The 22,266-nt window shown below is 41.0% G+C and overlaps 1 protein-coding gene across 2 annotated transcripts in view; it reads left to right on the forward strand.

Annotated features, from left to right (window-relative positions):
• LOC119488983 (gamma-aminobutyric acid receptor subunit gamma-3) overlaps positions 1 to 19,076 on the forward strand; it is a 55,004-nt gene extending 35,928 nt beyond the window's left edge. The window contains exons 5-9 of one of the 2 annotated variants that reach the window (XM_037771073.1): positions 9,675 to 9,757; positions 12,270 to 12,407; positions 13,726 to 13,878; positions 16,522 to 16,721; positions 17,751 to 19,076. In XM_037771073.1, coding sequence (XP_037627001.1) covers positions 9,675 to 9,757; positions 12,270 to 12,407; positions 13,726 to 13,878; positions 16,522 to 16,721; positions 17,751 to 18,029 — 853 coding nt within the window. In that variant the 3' untranslated portion in view covers positions 18,030 to 19,076. Of the gene's footprint in view, positions 1 to 9,674; positions 9,758 to 12,269; positions 12,408 to 13,725; positions 13,879 to 14,137; positions 14,184 to 16,521; positions 16,722 to 17,750 lie in introns of those variants that run through there. The other variant, XM_037771075.1, reaches the window with a different exon arrangement.
• The last annotated feature ends 3,190 nt before the right edge of the window (positions 19,077 to 22,266 follow it).

Here is a 22,266-nt window from a genome sequence, read left to right on the forward strand (position 1 = left end):
TGAGGATGATGATGTTCCATCAGAGATGAGTTGTCCTGTTATTTATAGGAACTTTCAATACAATTCTCTGTATTGTGTTTTTATTATTATTTTGAAATATCATTCATACTTAATAGGCTTCTTTTTTTACAAATTAAGTGTTTTCATATTAGCTCTTGTTGTTTTCACTGTGTACTTTTCTTTAAGAGGTTGTAGTTAATTTAATATAAAAGAAGAGTAACATTAATGTGTAAACATGTAAAAAAGTCCTGTTCGCAGGTTATTGAGCCACGTCCGCCGTTATTTAAGTTGCCACCTCATTAGTTACACCTCATAAAGGCCGTCACCATCTTGGTTTTTGCGCGTTACCATCTTGGTTTTTGTCCGTCACCATCTTGGTTTTTGGCTGTCACCATCTTGGTTTTTGGTCGTCACCATCTTGGTTTTTGGCTGTCACCATCTTGGTTTTTGGTCGTCACCATCTTGGTTTTTGGCCAACGCCAAATTGGTTTCTGCCCGTCACCATCTTGGTTTTTTGCCCGTCACCATCTTGGTTTTTGGCCGTCACCATCTTGGTTTTTGGTCGTCACCATCTTGGTTTTTGGCCAACGCCAAATTGGTTTCTGCCCGTCACCATCTTGGTTTTTGGTCGTCACCATCTTGGTTTTTGGCCAACGCCAAATTGTTTTTTGCCCGTCACCATCTTGGTTTTTGTGCGTTGCCATCTTGGTTTCTGCCCGTCACCATCTTGTTTTTTGCGCGTCGCCATCTTGGTATTTGACCTTCCCCATCTTGGTTTTCGCGCGTCGCCATCTTGGTATTTGACCCGTCACCATCTTGGTTTTTGCGTGTCGCCATCTTGTTTTTTTGCCCATCGCCATCTTGGTATTTGCCCGTCACCATCTTGTTTTTTGCGTGTCGCCATCTTGTTTTTTTGCCCGTCGCCATCTTGGTATTTGACCCGTCACCATCTTGGTTTTTGCGTGTCGCCATCTTGTTTTTTTGCCCGTCGCCATCTTGGTATTTGCCCGTCACCATCTTGTTTTCTGGCCATCGCCATCTTGGTATTTGACTGTCACCATCTTGTTTTTTGCGTGTCGCCATCTTGTTTTTTTGCCCGTCGCCATCTTGGTATTTGACCCGTCACCATCTTGGTTTTTGCGTGTCGCCATCTTGTTTTTTTGCCCGTCGCCATCTTGGTATTTGCCCGTCACCATCTTGTTTTCTGGCCATCGCCATCTTGGTATTTGACTGTCGCCATCTTGGTTTTTGCGCATCTTGTTTTTTGTCCGTCACCATCTTGGTTTTTGCCCGTCTGTTAGCAGGTTATTTAACCACGTCCGCCGCTCATGGAGGTATTTATCTGACGTTACCCCATACACATTTTACAACACAACACAATAAACATTATTGATTAATCTGACAGTTATTATCTAATCATTAATTGTTAAAAAGATTTGAAAAGAATGCTCATCAGTTTTCCAAAGCTGAAGATGTTTGGTTGTTTTCTCCAAACCTAAATATATTCAGCTCACAGAGAAATAAATCACAGAAAAGCAGCGAATCATTTCAGAAGCTGCAGCCAGAGCATTTCTGTTTTTTTAAATGACTCAAATTAATCATCAATTACCAAAATAACAGCTGATTAATTTGGACTAAGTAGTTTTTTCCGAGGTTCCAGTTTGCACAAGTCTTGTTATTTTTAGTTTGTGCAAAATGCTTAAATACATTAATTTCCTGTAAACTAACTACAAAAACAGTCTGCTACAGAGATTAATGTAGTACATGATTATAATGAACGGTATGGAGTTGGGACGCAGCAACAGGTTAATATGTTCTGGAGTTCCTCATCATTTATTTACAGTAATATACTGTATAGTCTGATTTATGGGATATTATGAAGCCTATTATCTGAAAGCTGCATCAACATTTTTCATATGATTCTTATAATTACACCGTGAATCTCCATCTTCTGTGTGACCATTTAAACCTCCTCCTGGGAAATCAATCAATCGATCAGTTTATATTGTAGCAACCTTTAGCAAATTAATGCAAAACAATTTGTGAAGCAAACATTCCCTAAAAAAGAGCAGCTCAAAAGCAATCATCCCCGTCATTACAGAGTGTAAGAGCAAATTGCCTGTTTGAGCTTTAAGACCACTTCACAGCAGCAGCCGCCCTCGTGCCCTGAAGCTCTCTTTGTAATTGGAGCACTCTACGTTAATATAAACGGCCCCTTCAGTAATGAGCATCTCCATACTGCCCTCAATCTCCTCGCCTTGGTCCTCGTGTGCGGAGACATCTCCAGACTTCTGATCGTGTTTAAGGACTTCTCTGTGTTTTAGTAGCTGGTGTTGTACATGTGAAGATGTGAAGATGTGGAGCGTTATAAAACGTTGTTTACGTGTTTTTAATTCATGTCTCTAAAACATTGTGTTGGACCCGGAGAAATCACAGACTGTATCTCAGAAGTAGACGTAGTCACCGTGACGTCACCCGTCGGTTTGTGGACTGTCGTTTTGAAGCCTCAAGTTTGGCCTTTTGGTCGTCGCCATCTTGGTTTTTGGTCGTCGCCATCTTGGTTTTTGGCCTCCGCCATCTTGGTTTTTAGTCGTCCCCATCTTGGGTTTTGGTCATCACCATCTTGGTTTTTGGTTGCCGCCATCTTGGTTTTTGGTTGTCACCATCTTGGATTTTGGCCGCCGCCATCTTGGTTTTTGGTCGTCGCCATCTTGGTTTCTGGTCATCGCCATCTTGGTTTTTGGCCTCCGCCATCTTGGTTTTTGGTCGTCGCCATCTTGGTTTTTGGTCATCGCCATCTTGGTTTTTGGCCGCCGCCATCTTGGTTTTTGGTTGTCACCATCTTGGTTTTTGGTCGTCGCCATCTTGGTTTCTGGTCGTCGCAATCTTGGTTTTTGGTTGTCACCATCTTGGTTTTTGGTCGTCGCAATCTTGGTTTTAGTCCGTCACCATCTTGGTTACTGGCCAACGCCATCTTGGTTTTTGGTTGTCACCATCTTGGTTTTTGGCCGTCGCCATCTTGGTTTTTGGTCGTCGCCATCTTGGTTTCTGGTCGTCGCCATCTTGGTTTTTGGCCATTGCCATCTTGATTTTTTGGGCGCCGCCATCTTGGTTTTTGGTTGTCACCATCTTGGTTTTTGGTCGTCGCCATCTTGGTTTCTGGTCGTCGCAATCTTGGTTTTTGGTTGTCACCATCTTGATTTTTGGTCGTCGCAATCTTGGTTTTAGTCCGTCACCATCTTGGTTTCTGGCCAACGCAATCTTGGTTTTTGGTTGTCACCATCTTGGTTTTTGGCCGTCGCCATCTTGGTTTTTGGTCGTCGCCATCTTGGTTTCTGGTCGTCGCCATCTTGGTTTTTGGCCATTGCCATCTTGATTTTTTGGGCGTCGCCATCTTAGTTTCTGGCTTTCGCCATCTTGGTTTCTGGCCATCGCCATCTTGTTTTTGGTCATCACCATCTTGGTTTTTGACAGTCGCCATCTTGGTTTTTGATCATCGCCATCTTAGTTTTTGGCCGTTGCCATCTTGGTTTTTGGCCGTCGCCATCTTGGTTTTAGTCCGTCACCATCTTGCTTTATAACCATCGCATCTTAGTTTTTGGCCGTCGCCATCTTTTTTTTTTGGCCGTCGCCATCTGGTTTTTGGGCATCGCCATCTCGGTTTTGACCGTTGCCATCTTGGTTTTTGGCCGTCGCCATCTTTTTTTTTTGGCCGTCGCCATCTGGTTTTTGGTCATCGCCATCTTAGTTATTGGCCGTCGCCATCTCAGTTTTTGGCCGTCGCCATCTTGGTTTTAGTCCGTCACCATCTTGCTTTATGGCCATCGCCATCTCAGTTTTTGGCCGTCGCCATCTTGGTTTTTGGCCGTTGCATCTTGGTTTTTGACAGTCACCATCTTGGTTTTTGGCCGTCGCCATCTTGGTTTTTGACAGTCGCCATCTTGGTTTTAGTCCATCACCATCTTGCTTTATGGCCATCGCATCTTAGTTTTTGGCCGTCGCCATCTTAGATTTTGGCCGTCACCATCTCAGGTTTCATCTCTACTCTGGCCTGGGAACGCCTCGGGATCCCCCAGTCAGAGCTGGTTAATGTGGCCCGGGAAAGGGAAGTTTGGGGTCCCCTGCTGGAGCTGTTGCCTCCGCGACCCGATCCCGGATAAGCGGTTGAAGATGGATGGATGGATCTCAGTTTTTGGCCGTCGAAATCTTGTTTTTCCTCAACAGGAAATATCCAAGTCTTAGCTGTCGGCTTCTTGAAGCTGACGTCCAGAAACGATCTAATACACACTGCGGCACCCGCTAATCTGAATCGCACAGCCGGCGTTTCTTTTTGTCAAGCTTCTCTGACCGAGCAACAGTAACTAAAATGGGCGGGACTTGGGATCGGTCAATTCACAGAGCGCTAGTGCATTTACACAAGACAGAAAAGTTGCACCATTTCAAGTCAAGTCACAAACAACAGCCGGCTACATCCTCCCTCATGCAGCTCTGTTGATATCGACCGGTCTGCAGCGTACAAACTTTGAGGAGTAATATCCGCTGATGGCACGAGAGAAAGACAATGAAATGTCATTTGGTATTAATTGTGCATCGGCCTGGCCGCGGTAAACAGAGATGACATTTTGTGATATCCACATCTCTCCCACATGCATTGCATTGTCCCAATTCCATGCTTTAATGAGGTTTAAAGATCACACCACAATTACGACACACAGACTTGTTTCTCTACTTTCTTCTTCCTGTCGTATGTGTATCGTATCTTTGTTACTAATTTACTTTCTCTCTTATTTTGGACTTTATCTCACACTCTCTGTATCTTAGGGGACAACACCATTGTAGAAAATGTCTTTAAACATCCTTTCATTCATGTTGATGAGTGTTTCCTCGGTCAGCTGGTTCGTTCTGAAACACAGATTCTGGATTTATTGAAGCATCGGACTGATGTGTGAAACCAGCCGGTTTTATTTAATCAACTGAGGTCAGGGAACTCTTAATGCTTCCTGTAGCCTCTGTTCCCATTGAGATAAGAAATGTAACTTGCGTTCTTTAACTGCTTCATAATTGAAGGTCAACAACATGCCGGCAGCATAATTACATCCTCAGGTTTGTCTGGTCTGAAGGGACGGCTGGACCTTTAGCTGCATCACACACAGACTGGTCTGTTTTCTATCAGGTCTGTTGATACTTCATCATTGTTTAAGTCCTGCAGAGCAGTCAGGAACATCAAGATATACAATAAAACATTCTCTTCAAATCATCTTATATTTTGTCTTAATTAAGAGAAGAAATAAGACAAGTCAACTCCAGACGCACCAAATGTTCTTACCCAGGTGTGCTGAATAGAGGTGTAACAATACGTTTTTACAACAATATAATATGCATCACTTTCCATGGTTACGATACGATACGATACAATACGCTACGATACGCTACGATACGCTATGATACGCTACGCTACGATATGCTACGCTACGATACGCTACGATACAATACGCAACTATACGCTACGCTACGCTACGATACGCTACGATACGCTACGATATGCTACGCTACGATACAATACGCAACTATAAGCTACGATAAGCTACAATACGCTACGATACGCTACGATATGCTACGCTACGATACAATACGCAACGATACGCTACGATATGCTACAATATGCTACGCTACGATACGCTACGATACGCTACGATACGCTACACTACGATCCGATACGATACGATGCGACACGATACGCCACGATACGCCACGCTACGAAACCATACCATACGATACGATACTCTACGATACGATACAATACCATACCATACCATACCATACGTTACGATACGTTACAATTCAATGATTTGAAATCGATACAGTATGAACATTTTTTTGCTAAAAGTTCAGTCAGTGTTTCTGTGAAATAAATATGTGATACTGGACAGAGCAGGTCAGGATTCCTCAAAGCTTTTCTTGTAAGGGAATCAGGGATAAATGAATTATTGATATAAACAAGTAAAAAACGATTAATGGCAAATACATACAGCTTTTATTAGAAAATAATAAAAAAGTGCAACTTCAGGACCTGCTGCTTCAGTTCTCAAGATACAAGACAGTGCAATATTTAACTAGAAATATAATAAACAAACTTCTATTCAAGTTAAATGAACAGTGTTTTAACCTGCTGCTTCTGTCCTCATTTTCAATAGAAACGGTAGAGCAATAATATTTAACAAAAAATAAAGTGCAGGCTGGTCATGTTGCCGTTGTATTTTATCTGACCTTTGCCTATTCCTCAAACAGCGAGCGATTTATCGAGGACATCTCCCCTTTTTGAGAAAGCCAAAATGTTTCCACACACTAGACCTGAAACACCCGTCTGGCTCTTCCTCGCCATCAGCCAGGCTTCGTTTTGTTGTCGTCTTTCTGAGATTGCCGCTGCTGGAGCATTTCGATGACATCATACACAGGGAGAGTGAACCAGAGTAACATTTAACATTTTTTTACTATTAAAAGTGTTAAAAAATACATTAAAAGTGTTCTTTGTAACACAGGTCAACATGTCACAGGAGTCTCAAGATCTGTTTACTGATTGGCTGCGGGTCCTCTCTGGTCGCATTTCGCCGCAGAATCAAGCAGCTGCAGCTTGCTGAGCTCAGGAGCGCCGCCACAGCTTTTCATAGACATTGCATCGCAGCTCGCCGCCGGTCGCACCTCACCGCTGCTCTGGTTTGAATTCGGCGTAAGAAGAAGAACTTCAGCAGTAGTGAAATCGCGGTTCTGTTAAATAAACGTATACAAAGTAAACGTGATTTTCCAGAGCGTAAATACTGGTGTTAGAAGAAAATTGGGATCAATGGACCAATAGTATTTCTTTAGCCTAAGAATTTAATAATACAATCATTATAACTACTAAAACATATGATCATCTAAATTTGATTATATGATATTCATGCATTTTTATATATTCCTCAAATTTAAAACTTGTTGGACAATACATTTGTGGATGATGAAAACAAGATATTATTTTCTTATCTTGGTAAGACTGCTCTCGACCACTCGTAAAGTGTTCTCTTCTAAGAGCAAAAATAAGAAAACCTTGATGAATCCCAGAAATCAAAGAGTACTAACAAAGAAGAAATCATAAAATAAGAGGAAATTTGTTCACAGCTGGTTACTCATCACGGTGTCCGTTATGAGTTCTGTGAGATACAGCCCACTGAAGGCTGTTAAAGGTCCGTCTAAACTGTCATTACCTGGCTGCCAAAGGAGGCTGATAAGAGTCAGAGAAGTCCACCTTTAATTGTTCAATAAAGATTATTGCTCACAGAGATATCCTGCGTCATTTAATACGAGCTTACAGCGAGAATGTGTTAACAAGATATATGATGCATGAATATACAGTATAGTAGGGCTGCAACTAACATCACTTTCCTGATCAGTACGGTAGACTGTCAGCTACTTATAGTATAGTTGGATATATAATCAATTTATAATCAATAATCCTCTGATGGATCCAATGAGCCCAACTGGATTCATGTGTGATGATGTTAGTCCCCATAGGAGACATTTCATTGACCTCACTGTGTAAAATGACCTGTGGTGACCTCTAGGATAATCACAGCCTCATGAAACTTTACAGCCACAAACTAGAGACCTAGAGCATTCAGAGGATGGATGGATCAAACTAGAGACCTAGAGCATTCAGAGGATGGATGAATCAAACTAGAGACCTAGAGCATTCAGAGGATGGATGGATCAGACTAGAGACCTAGAGCATTCAGAGGATGGATGGATCAAACTAGAGACCTAGAGCATTCAGAGGATGGATGGATCAGACTAGAGACCTAGAGCTTTCAGAGGATGGATGGATCAAACTAGAGACCTAGAGCATTCAGAGGATGGATGGATCAAACTAGAGACCTAGAGCTTTCAGAGGATGGATGGATCAAACTAGAGACCTAGAGCATTCAGAGGATGGATGGATCAAACTAGAGACCTAGAGCATTCAGAGGATGGATGGATCAGACTAGAGACCTAGAGCTTTCAGAGGATGGATGGATCAAACTAGAGACCTAGAGCATTCAGAGGATGGATGGATCAAACTAGAGACCTAGAGCATTCAGAGGATGGATGGATCAGACTAGAGACCTAGAGCATTCAGAGGATGGATGGATCAGACTAGAGACCTAGAGCATTCAGAGGATGGATGGATCAGACTAGAGACCTAGAGCATTCAGAGGATGGATGGATCAAACTAGAGACCTAGAGCATTCAGAGGATGGATGGATCAGACTAGAGACCTAGAGCATTCAGAGGATGGATGGATCAGACTAGAGACCTAGAGCATTCAGAGGATGGATGGATCAAACTAGAGACCTAGAGCATTCAGAGGATGGATGGATCAAACTAGAGACCTAGAGCATTCAGAGGATGGATGGATCAAACTAGAGACCTAGAGCATTCAGAGGATGGATGGATCAAACTAGAGACCTAGAGCATTCAGAGGATGGATGGATCAGACTAGAGACCTAGAGCATTCAGAGGATGGATGGTTAAAGGACTAATCGTTTCATTCTCTACGCCACACCGAGCTAAAACCTGATGGTGTGTTTTGAAGAGTCTGATGGGTAAAAGGTCAAAATGTTGACTTTGATATTTTCTGTCTTGTTCTGAAAAACTAAACTTTTAGTGATAAAATGTTTTTATTTTTTCAGGTTAAAGTGTTTTTTTACTTTGTGTTGACTACAAACGGCCTCGAGGGGAATTCAAGAAGCAATTTGTAGAGAAAGAGAAGCTTTAAAAGGGCAGATTCTTCCTCAACCTGCAGGACATCATGAACTACTGTAGCTGCTGATTGACTGTAGAGACGTCTCTCCGTCTCTCACTAAGTGATTACGGTCCTTGAATCTCTGCACTGAGGTTGATGACTTCTAGTTAATAACTGCAGCCTCACTCGAGGCCGAGAGGTCGTTTCACTAAATACATTCATGTTCACATTCCTGTCCCATTCTTTAAAATAATATACAAGAAATTACTTTTATAGATGTGATGATACTTTGATATTCTAGACCAGGGGTCAGCTCTTCAGCTCCTCTCCAGCGGCTCCCTGTGGATTTATAAAAATGGAAATGAATAACTGTTTTTTGTTTACATTTTCATGTCTATTTATCATTGTTGTAGGTCTATGGTACGACGATACGACAGAGTATTAGGGCCACATTGAGGAAAAAATAATAAATCTGAGAATAAAGTCATAATATTATAAAGTAGTAATTTTACGTGTTATTTTCTTTTTTTTTCTCTTAAAGTTATGAATTTTTTTCTCGTATTACGACTTTTTTTGTCTTAATATGACTTTATTCTCGTAAAGTTATGTCTTTATTCTCGTAATATTCTGACTTTATTTTGTAATCTCAGATGTGTTTTCCCTCAGTGTGGTCCTAATACTCCGTAGTACATTGTCTCTTTGGCCCTCACTGCATTAGACTTATATACTATATACTTAGACTATAAACTGAGTTACCTTCATCACAATGATCAAATGTTTTGCGGCTCCAGACAGATTTTTTTTGCATAAAATGTGTCTTTTGATAGTAAAGGTTGCTGATCCCTGGCCTAAACAGAAAAGACGTACTGATATGGAGAGATATATATCACAAACTGATTCTGTTGTTTTTCTATTTCAGACTGACGATCAACGCTGAATGTCAGCTGCAGCTTCACAACTTCCCGATGGACGAACACTCGTGTCCGCTCATCTTCTCCAGCTGTGAGTACACCTGCCCTCGATGTAGTGTTCTCTAACGGGCCACAAGAACCCAGTATATGAAGAACTACAACTAAACAACAGAATAGCACGTTTGATCTGATGTGTCTCAGGTGATTGTGTTGGTTTTATCTCTGATGTTAGTGTCCATCACACTCCTGGGTTCAGCTGCTGAAGTGGCCTCTTACGAGTAGATGTGCTTTTAGAAGTGTTTGTTTAGAACCCATTGATTTTGGTGTAAAAGTCGTGGTGGAGGACAATCATGACCAAGGGACAGAAGGACAGTTCAAAGACATTCCTGCATCACACCACAGCTCCTCAGAGACGGGTGTGACGGCTTACGAGTTACGTAAGAAAATACACCAGCAGGGAAAAGAACCCCCCCAACCCACCCCCCCACCCAAAATTTGATTGGCCTCGCTTGGTCCCCACTACCAGAGTCAGAAGGTGATACGTAGTTTACTTATTAGTACCACACAGATGGATTATTGAACGGGTTAGTCTATCAAATTACTAAAAAGAGATGCAAGGAAACCACAGAGACGCAAAATAACCACAAAGAGACTCAAACGGTCCACAAAGAGACGCAAGACGACCACAAAGAGAGGCAAGCTACCACAAAGAGGCAAAACATGACTAGAGAGACGCAAGTGACCACAAAGAGACGCTAAACAACTACGCAGAGACTCAAAACGACCACAAAGGGTCGTAAAATGGTTGTTTAACCTTTCAGTGTCTTGTTGAAAATGTACCCTTGGACACGGAGGTCCAGTGATCTAGGTTATTTGGAATTACAAATAGACTGTACTGCCTTGCTGATTCGTCATTAAGGACACACATAATATGTACTATATCATGATTACTGCTCACGTGTCATACCACCAAAATATATTAACTAACAGGCCATCACTGGGAAGCAACACGTTGTATTAACCCCTCACATTCACACTGCTTTGTAGGTAGCTATGGCAACATCTGATCAATCTGACTCAGCAGACGCTCATACGGCTCAAACAGCTCATACAGCTCGTACAGCTCGTACAGCTCGTAAAGCTCGTACAGCTCATACAGATCGTACAGCTCGTACAGCTCGTACAGCTCATACAGATCATACAGCTCGTACAGCTCAAACAGCTCAAACAGCTCGTACAGCTCATACAACTCCTACAGTTCGTACAGCTCGTACAGCTCAAACAGCTCAAACAGCTCGTACAGCTCATACAGCTCCTACAGCTCCTACAGCTCGTACAGCTCAAACAGCTCATACAGCTGATACAGCTCGTACAGCTCGTAAAGCTCGTACAGCTCATACAGCTCAAACAGCTCGTACAGCTCATACAGCTCCTACAGCTCCTACAGCTCGTACAGCTCATACAGCTCGTACAGCTCAAACAGCTCGTAGACCTCGTACAGCTCCTACAGCTCAAACAGCTCATACAGCTCAAACAGCTCGTACAGCGGTGTGTCTACAGAACTAATACAGTAAACTGAAGCATGAGTGCATTTAAGTGCAGTGAATTATTCATCTCCATAATCACCGGTAGCAGACTGGCTCCACGTTATGAATAAAACAGTATACAGGTACTACTATATTATACGTTTCCATTAAACTCATCTGATAATATTCAGAGCTTTGGCTTCATGACACCTCAACAAGAGAGTTTCACTTTGTGTAATTTATTCTGACGTGTAAAGGACGTCCAGTAAATCTGACGATGCTCTGAGGATCGTAGTAGTATGTTGAAACTGGCGTGCTGTATGGTTGATGTTGTTTTTTTATACATATTTAATTGGCATTGTTGGAGGGAGCTTGACTTCCTGTTCGGCTAAAGTGTATTATGTCTTATGAATTGTGCCTTGAGCCTGTTAGTAATGTTTACGTCAGACAGAATATACATAAAGTTCACCGTTTCCAACATTTATTCTCTGAACATGTTGAATCTGAGCAGCGATTTGTGAATGTTTAACGGCGTCATTAAGAGGAAACGAGAGGAAACCGTGGCAAATGTTAATGAGATTCATTCATCAGGCATGTTTGAAAACAATCAGTAGAGTTTAGGCGACGTCTTACCTCCCCGTTAATGTTTCTGTTAATTGAGAGCCGATCACATCAAACCGCCATCAGCTCAGATCATCATTTAGTTATCGTTTCTACTTCAAATGATTCTACGTCTGTTGAAGATCCGGGCTCAGAAACACAATCATTAACCCATCATTAACCTCACATGATGGATGGTACGAGCGCTCCCAGGCTCCGTGCACATCTCGTGAAGGTCAGGCCCATGCATTAAGATGGATTCACTACATTATTGGACCAAAGCTTTCATTTAATCTACTTTTCTTTCTGCCTCCATCTCTCACCGCAGACCGTCTTTTCATTAGCCGGCCTCCAGCACAAGACGAATGTTGCTCTGTGGTGGCCTCAGGTCCGTCTGCTCAGGATGTATCCATCATTAGGATGGGCCACGCGGCGCCGAGGGTCACGCTCACACACATGTGCTCTGTGTAATTGCAGATGGATACCCGCGGGATGAGATGATTTACAAGTGGAGGAAGAACTCGGTGGAGGCGGCCGACCAGAAGTCCTGGCGACTCTACCAGTTTGATTTCATGGGTCTGAGAAACACCACGGACATCATACAGACGACAGCAGGTAGGACCCGGATGTGACGCACACATCGGGAGAGTCACGACAAAACCGGTCTGAGCAGAAGAAACTGTTGTTGTTACATGAATATCACACAATCTGTAGCATTACATATGGCAAGAAATAAGATTACTTATGTAATATCATCTCCTTGTTTATACTGAGGTTGCAAAAAATAGAAAGTACAAGTCCCAGAAAGCCCGTCTCTCTCTCCTCTCCTCCATCTGCCGTTCACATCCACTGAACCTGTTTTTAAACTGCTTGAATTTACTTTGAATAACAACTTCTTTGCAGACTGTACCACGGCTGAGGACCTTATTATTAAAGTCTATATTTAAGAGAGCTACTAATAAATATCCTCCTCCACATCAATAAATATAAAATATCATATTTCAGATCTCTGATATCATTTAAGTTGACTACTATGTGGTAGTAGTCGAGTAATGACTCCATGAATAAATATATTCATATTTATTTTTGCTGTATTTGATGACATATTTATTTATTTATTTATTTATTCATTGAGTCATTTGTTTATTTATTCATTTATTTTTTATGTTGGCAGGTTCTGTCCTCCATAAGCTGTGACCCAAATTAGTTTAAAGGGACTATTTGTAACTTTCAGAAATGCTTGTTAACAGCGACACCTGTGGCCGTGAAGTCAACTAAAGTCAGCGTCGGGCTCGCGCTTGCTCGCTCTAAATAGACATGATCGAGCATCGCTCAAAACAGTGAGGAGACACACGTCAGCTAAAAGCACAATATCACTCTATATTTCAGCTGCTTGGCAGTAATGTTAGCTGACCAGACCAAGGTCTCTCCATGAATCAATGCTGGCTTTTCCTGCTCAGCCTCCGGTGTCTCCCTCCAGAGAGGGAGACACCGGAGGCTGAGCAGGAAGAGAAACGTTACCGTCTCCGACCGGGTGCCGCTGATAACGTTTCTCTCTGCGGAGCTCCGTCACTTCACAAGACACGGGAAACCTCTGTTGGTCTGGAGGAGCTGCAGAAGTTATTTCTGCACAAACGTACACTGTACATTCACTAGATATTCTCAGAGCTAAACTAACTCTTCTGCAGTGTGGAGTGAGCAGCATGCACGTCTAGAGGTGGCGCGAGACAGCGAGAACGCGCGCTGTCTGAGTGAAGGCAGGCAGAGGAGGAGAGGCTCCGGCCACACGCGAGCGCGCATGTGCCCGACCCGGTACATTTATACGCTTAAAAAGTTACAAACAGTCCCTTTAAGTGATTTAGCTGATTTTTTAAAATCCTCATCAGAATAGTTTCTGTCCCAGTGACTGGCGGCGTGTTGTTCTCTCACTCAGGTGACTACGTGTTGATGACGGTGTACTTTGACCTGAGCAGACGAATGGGCTACTTCACCATCCAGACCTACATCCCCTGCATCCTCACCGTGGTCCTCTCCTGGGTGTCCTTCTGGATCAAGAAAGACGCCACGCCGGCCAGAACGGCTTTAGGTACCGTGGTCTCTGTGCCGTTCACTGAGCCGGTCCAGACCGGTCTCTGCAGGTTTATGTCTGCTACGCTTCAGCTGGTAGAGATAAGTAGAAGCACTGATGCAGATGTCATGTCAAGGTCCTTTTAATCATCTTTACTGTTGATCTGTTCTGCTGCTGCTGCTGCTGCTGCTGCTGCTGCTGCGTGGATGTTTGTTTGTCACTTTAACTTCAGTCTCTCCATCTGCTTCTTCTGTTTTCTTTTGCTTCTCCTCTTTAGTGCATGCTCTGTGTTTGTTGTTGTGCGGTCCTGTGGAACACTGAAGGTAATTCATCTCACACATTTTTTTTTCTTTTGCTGTGTTTACATTTTATCTTTATTTTGCACATGTTTGAGTGAGGTTGTGTTCGCCGAGACCTTCAATTAAAGAATTAAAATAATGCTAGTTTACGCCAAACTTTCAGACTGACATCACAGTGTGTGTGTGAGTGTACCTCTCTGAACAGTAAAAGTCCAAACTACCGAGCTGTCTGCGCAGATGTTGTTAGAGATTATTAGCGCTGTCAAAGTTAACGCGATAATAACGCAAACAATCTTAAACATAAGGAATCCATCGGCACCAACCATGTTATACTAGCTTGTCGTGAAGGAGGTTAAATAATAACGCTAAGAAGATACACAAAATTTTGGCAAGGAAACGTCCATTTTCAAGGGGTCCCTTGACCTCTGACCTCCAGATACAGAATGGGAATGTGTGAGGGTTTTTGTCCGAACAAATGTCCAAAAAAAGTCAGAAAAATTTCCAAAAAAAGGACAGAAAAAAGTCGGAAAAATTTCTAAAAAAAGTCTGAAAAATGTAAAAAAAAAAAAAAAAAAAGTCTAAAAGGCGTCTGAAAAAAATGTCAGAAAAATGTTCGAAAAATAATTCTGAAAAAAACCTGATGAAAGATTGAGGCCTTCAGGGTGAGTCAGCCCGGGGCAGCTCAGGTTTAACAACACACAGTCAGTCAGAGGGCTAACTGAGCTCAGTAGCAACTCATCACACTCTGGATTCTTTAGGAGAAGCGGTCACATACGTTGACGTTTGAACGTGACAGTTTCCTCTCCACATTAACCTCAGGCAGTAAATATAAACGCCTCCCTTCGTTCTGTCGTTGAGAGCCTCGGCTTCAGCAGACGGCAGGTGAGTGTAATCACTGTGGCGAGCCGAGGCTCAAGGAAAAGCGTGAGGTGTCCGCCTGAAATAGATGGGGCCAGCTTGTTACCATGGGAACCGCGGTGAAACAGTCACAGATGTGTGTTTTTCCTTATAGGCGTCTCTATAATGCTCAGGGAGGAGGAGGAGGAGAGAGGAAGGAATGAAGTGATACAGAGACGCTGGAGGAAGAGAGGTTGTTATCACGTCACATCAACAACATCTGCTGTCAGTCAGGACGACCTGTTAGCATGCTAACGTAGAAGCTGAATGACCCCGTTGAGATCAAGATAAGGTTACTTTACTATCAGAGAGGCAGCCGCTGGGTGCTTTAGCATCTAATCAATATGTTTATATTAACAATGGATCATGTGACTATGTGTAATGTGAAAGAAGTTGGTAATGATGAACCCACAGAGAATTATCACCACATATTCTCTCAGCTCTGCAGAGCGTTTTAGCATCTTTCAGCTCATTGTTTTGGTTTTATGGCCACAGCTTTACTTTCCCTTACTAAGAATGTACATAGTCAAATCCGATTGGTCAAAAAAAAAGTTATGAAAAAAGTCAGAAAAAATTGTTAAAAAAATGTCCCAAACAAAAGTCAGAGAATGTAAAAAAAAAGTTAGAATAGAAGGTCTGAAAAATGTAAAAAAAAAAAAAATGTCTAAAAAAGTCAGAGAATTAAAAAAAAAAAGTTAGAATAGAAGGTCTGAAAAATGTAAAAAAAAAAAAAATGTCTAAAAAAGTCAGAGAATTAAAAAAAAAAAGTTAGAATAAAAGGTCTGAAAAATGTAAAAAAAAAAAAAATGTCTAAAAAAGTCAGAGAATTAAAAAAAAAAAGTTTGGAAAAAGTCAGAAAATGTAAAAAAAAAAAAAAAATGTTCTGGAAAAAAATGTCCAAAAAAAAGTCAGAGAATGTAAAAAAAAGAAAGTGTAAAAAATGTTAATAAATAAATAAATAAGTCAGAAATGTAAAAAAAAAAAAAAAAGGTCTGAAAAATATTAAAAAAACAAAAATGTCCAAAAAAGTCAGAGAATTAAAAAAAAAGTTCGGAAAAAAGTCTGAAAAAATGTTAAAAAAAAAAAAATCGGAAAATGTCTGAAAAACGTCCCAAAAATGTCCCAAAAAAGTCAGAGAATGTAAAAAAATGTAATTCACTGTAGTCAGCAGAGTTTAATGTAATCTGCTTTCTTCTGACTTCTCCAAGACAATATGAAGTTTAAAGTTATCATGAAGGATCTCGAGACAAACACTGCAAAGATCTGTCAAAGATGGTTTAACATCATATGTTCTTTGTCCACAGAGTTTGTGTTTGTCATTCCCTCCCTCGGGCTTCTTCAGTAAAATAAACATCAGGTGGAGGAAATAGAAACAGTTCTATGTCACAATCAAACCTTGTGGATCTATGTATTGTTACCTGTGAGCAGTGCCTCAGGTGAGTTTGTCCTCTCTGGTGTCCCTCAGGTATAACCACCGTGCTGACTATGACCACCCTCAGCAGCGTGGCCAGGACGTCGCTACCCAGAGTGTCTTATGTCACCGCCATGGACCTGTTCGTCACGGTCTGCTTCCTGTTCGTCTTTGCTGCTCTGATGGAGTACGCCACGTTGAACTACTATTCGTACAGCGCTCGAAGACCCGTCTACATGCAGCCCAAAAGATCGGTGAGTTGTCCTTCAATCTGTTTTTATAGAGAGACGGGGACAATAGCTATAAACTCTCAGTACTCTGTGTAGCACATCAGTTTCATGCCATGTATTAGAACTGAATGTTAAATTGCATCGTCCCTATCAAATATAAAAATAAAATAAATAAAATCTGATATATTAAATATTCTAAAACTATGGAGGACGGAACCTGCCACAATAAAAAATAAATGAATGATTTGATAAATAAATAAGTTATTAAATGTAGCAAAAATAATATTAAAAAAACATGTAGCCACTAATTGATTGATAAAATGTGACATAAATTGATATTTCTGTTTAAATTGTATTCATTTATCTTTGTATTAATTCACTTATTTATTTACTCGTTTGTTTAATTTTCCCTTTCCTTCATTTATGTATTTATTTTGATTAAATTTGACATTCGTTTATTCATTTATTTTTTTGCATTTATTTTTATTTATTTATTTATTTTATTTTATTTTTTATTTAAAAATAAATAGAAAATAAATAACAATAAATGCAAAAATAAATAAATACATTTAAAAATGAATACAAATAAACACATAAATAAATACATACATTTAAAAATAAATAAAAATACATGCAAAAAATAAATGAATACTTTTTAAAATGAATAAGAATAAATAGATAAATAAATAAAAGGTAAAATTGAACAGAAGACTAAATAAATAAAGGAGTTAATACAAAGACAAATAAATAAAGAAGCAGATTAAAACAGAAATGTCAATTTGTTATTATTATTTTTGCTGCATTTAATGACATATTGATCTATTTATTTATTGATTGAGTAATTTATTTATTTATTCATTTATTTTTTATTATGGCATGTTCTGTCCTCCATAAAAAACAGCTAGTCTGAGCCGGGAAAAAAACAACTCATTTAAGGTGTGAGTACGACATAAACTCAGAAGTCAATTTTACTTCCTGTTCCTGTGTGTCTCTTCTTCTTCTTCTCCTTCTTCTTCTTCTTCTTCTTCCTCTTCTTCTTCTTCTTCTTCTCAGAACTATTCCGTCCTGGATGTGAGACCTCCCCACACCGTCATCACGTTAAACAACTCCATGTACTGGCAGGACTTTGAGGAGGCGTGCGTCTACGAGTGTCTGGACGGGAAAGACTGCCAGAGCTTCTTCTGCTGCTTCGAGGAGTGTAAAGGAGGTGCGTGGAGAAAAGGACGCCTCCACATAGATTTACTAGACCTGGACGCATACTCGCGCGTCTTCTTCCCCACCTCCTTCCTGCTGTTCAACATAGTTTACTGGGTAGGATATCTCTACCTTTAGCACACTGCCTGGTCACAGGAGGACAAATAAATTCCTTCCTGTGCTACCTGGAGATTAAAAGACAGTGAGACGTCTTCAGGTGTGATAGCAGGACACGTTACTGATTCCCTTCAACACACAGAGGGAGGACAGGATGGACTGATGACAATGTGAAGACAAAGAAGGAGATGTGCTTTGCACTGCTACCCCAACTCCTCGGTCAGGAGGAAGACTTGCGTCGTAGAGAATGTACCGGCACGTTATTATCCAGCCATCAGTGAAATCCAGTTGATGAAAATCCAAGGACGTTCAGACCATTCATAGTGCCTTCCTCTGGAGGGGTAGATACGATCTGCTACAATAATCAGGGAATAATGATTTATAATAAAAACACACTGAAGAGCCTGGCTTGGACTGATTATGGCTGTTCTCATTCAGAGTTACATTTATAAAACAGACATTTGTTGTAACAGCCACATGAAAAATAATTTTATCTCTTCATACGGACCCTCAGCCAGCAGGCGTGACTCATTCCTCCCGCTCGCAGCACTATTAGTCGCCCTATACTACGGTATAATAAATAAATCGGTTCCCAGGGAAGACAGCCAGTTGAATAAAGCTTACAGCGGAAAAAATAATGTGCTTTATTGGCTTCTACGTTAGAGGATGTGAAGTCAAAGATTTGTGTGTGTGCAGGTATAAATCTCTCATTGTCGTACCCAGCGGCTGACTGCTGGGTACGACAAAAGGCAATCCAGCACTGAGCCAATACTCTCAGTGATAAAATACCTTTTCTTTAAGGGAATAGTTTTGGGATATTTTAGGAAATACATTTGTTGGCTTTCTTGCCGAGAGTTAGATGAGAAAATGTATACCACTCTCACGTCTGTGCGCTAAATATGAAACTGACCACAGACTGTATAGAAGAAGTTGACCTAGTCTCTGTGATGTCACCCGTCGGTTTGTGGACCGTCGTTTTGAAGCCTCGAGTTCGTCACTTTAGCTGTCGGCAATGTTTTTTTTTTGCCCGTTTCCATCTTGGTTTTTGGCTATCACTATGTTGGCTTTTGGTCGTCGCCATTTTGGTTTCTGGCCGTCTCCATCTTGGTTTTTGGCCGTCACCATCTTGGTTTCTGGCTGTCACCATCTTGGTTTTTGGCCGTCTCCATCTTGGTTTTTGGTCATCATCATCTTGGTTTTTGGTCGTCACCATCTTGGTTTTTGGCCAACGCCAAATTGGTTTCTGCCCGTCACCATCTTGGTTTTTGGTCGTCACCATCTTGGTTCTTGGCCGTTGCCATCTTGGTTTTTGGACGACACTATCTTGGTTTTTGGCCGTCACCATTTTGGTTTTTGCTCGACGCCATCTTGGTTTTTGGCCATCGCCATCTTTATTTCTTCTTTTTGCAACCAGAAGAGTTGCCCCCTGCTGGATATTAGATAGAATGCAGGTTTAATGCACTTCAGCATTGGCTTCACTTTTCAGACCCGGATGTTGCACCTTAAGTTAGCTTGAAACAGGTAGCTTCATATTCAGCGTATAGACATGATAATTCCCAAAACTATTCCTTTAAAAGACTTGTGAGTGATAAGTGAGTTATGGATTGATATGAGCTGTATATGGGTCTCTATTTTTCAGTGTTTTGCTGTGGAGGTTTTAGAGGTCGTAAAAATAACAAATCTTGGATTAAATATACTATAGACAGTCAACATAACAAAGCAGTTTCTCATGTCTGTGTTGTCACAGATTGGTCCCTCTGAAATGAAACACCAAGGGAACAAAGGCAGCCACGCGTGTAATTCAAGTGTTATTTTTCTAGATGTTTCATTTATTCTCACTATGTATTACGCAGCCACTTCTCGCCAGAGCTCTTCACACACACTAGATGAAGTGAATAGGCAAATAATTCTTCTTTCAGCTGTTAAACTAACAGCGACCCTTCAGTTCTTTAACACAGTTGGTGAGCGGGACGCCCAAATTAAACATAATTGGCGTCATTTGTACATTACTGTAGGCACAAATATGATAATCCCTCTCATCAGGATCACTCATCTCTGTTTGGCCGTTGACTCTTGTTGACTCTTGCATGCAATAGACGATTAAACATTACCCTGAAGAAGTTGTAATACGTTCTGGGATAGAATTATAGTTTTAATATGGTCTGTTTGTATTATAATTTGATTTCCCTGTGTTTAGATTTGGCATTAGCAACCGTTGAATTGCCTTAGTGTAGCCCGCCCCGAGCTGAGATGAACACCAGAAACACATATTTACCTCACTTCAGCGAAGGCTACTTCTTTGCCTCGGGCAGTATACTTTTTATATCCCTTTTTTTGAGCTGTTTTTATTTTTATTATATTTGCTGTATATGTGCCAAATATTTCACGTATGTGCCAAGTCATTTATGTTTTTTGTTAACAACCCTATAATGGTTACACTTATAGACCCTTTTACAGCTGACGTCATCAAAAATATGCGCGCGCATGTTGGAAAACAGAAGTGCTGTTTTTGCCCCAGCCATCCAGATGTGTTAGCGAGCTTTAAACATTGAATTAAAACTGTTACCAGCATCAAAATGTCTGGCTGTTGCATGTTCGGTAGTGGTGAAACTTAAGTACAGAAGTTACGTGACAAAAACTACTTAGTTAGGTTTAGGAAAAGACCGTGGTTCGGGTTCAAATAACAGCAGAAGTGGCGAAACTTAAGTTACGTGACAAATAAATCAACATTGACTTCTGGCCTCACACGGGGCACCAATATAGGTCTCCTGGTGAAAGTCTGGTGTTTTTTGACCCACCCATCCACCTCGACCTCCTCCCTATGCTGCGTTCGCCGCTCTTTATACTTCCTGGTTTACAATTACGAGGATTACATACGAACTGATTTCGTTCTTACCACGAAAATCACAAATCAATACATTAAATTTCGTGACTATTTCACAGACCGTTGTGCAACTGGGCTGAATATGGTGGTGAAGACATGAAGGAGTAAAAGAAATTTATGTAAAGTTGAGTTGTGGAGTATTTAGCGAGGGTCGATGCTGCGTTCACGTTGTGGCAGTTTGCAGTAGAAACTGAACTGTCATTATTTTCCAACAGGAGAAGATCAATAAACTCCGCCAGCACTGGTGTGAAGTGCCTACAAACAAGATGCTGAATCTAACACATTCATCGCGTCTCCTCTTCTGACTGTCTTTTTGATTCTTTTCTTTGGCAATGGAGTCATTTTTTTAATCATACTTTATAATAACTAACCTCCCACACGTGGCATTTTGTCGGCAGCAGTGCGAACGCGAAACGATTGTTGTATATCATTTCTCTGTGGAGCCCAGATGTTACGGTGTTCTGACCCCGTTCTGTTGACAGATGACGGCCAATGCAATAAGGTATTCTGAGTGGTGCTATACTTTACAATAACTCTGGCATGTTAGGATAAAACGTGACATACGCCTTCATTCAGACAGCTGACTGAGAGAGGGGAGGTATGTGAGCGAGATGCCAGGCCGGCTGAGCCACCGGGATTCACCGTTCGTAGGTTTATATTCTGCCAATACAAACGTACAACAGGGCCCCGACTGTTAAAATCATCCTGACTGTCAACTAAACTCATTGTTGTCTCTTTCTCCGTATCATCAGGCAATAGTGTCTAAAACACACAGCAGCAGCAACGGACAAAAAGTTCTTGTATTTATTTAACTCCGTGGTAACTCCGTAAGTTTTCTTGAGTAAACGTATAAGGTCGAGAGTTATTGTGAACACAGCCCGGGTTGTTTGTGAAAGTTCAATATTATCACATGTTCTGTAAATCTTATTGACACCAGTGAAGGGATTTACATAGGACAATAATAATATGGTTGTTATGGTAACATGGTTGAATAAAAACTGCAGAAGGAGTCGGTGTGCAGGTGTTACTTTTGATTTACAGGTTACATGCACTGGTCAATGTGTAGATTTTTGCTTCCATAAAATGTCTTCTTTCAGACGAGTGGAAAGAAAACATTTATTTTACTAGTTTGTCTATTTACATCTGTAGATGTCTACTAAAGTCACCAACAGTTACCATTAGATACTGCCTCATTTGCATATTTAAACATAACATTTCAGAAAACTTGTAATACAAAAACTAATTGTCTTAATGTCAGTTGCTAAAAACATGGAGAATTTTTTTTTTTTTATGGATGTTAATGACAGTATTTTCTGATTTATGGAGTCATACCCTCTGTATCCCTCAGAATTTTGAACCTGGTTGGAAATGTAT

Source organism: Sebastes umbrosus, chromosome 5, assembly GCF_015220745.1.
Source record: "Sebastes umbrosus isolate fSebUmb1 chromosome 5, fSebUmb1.pri, whole genome shotgun sequence".
Taxonomy (NCBI): domain Eukaryota; kingdom Metazoa; phylum Chordata; class Actinopteri; order Perciformes; family Sebastidae; genus Sebastes; species Sebastes umbrosus.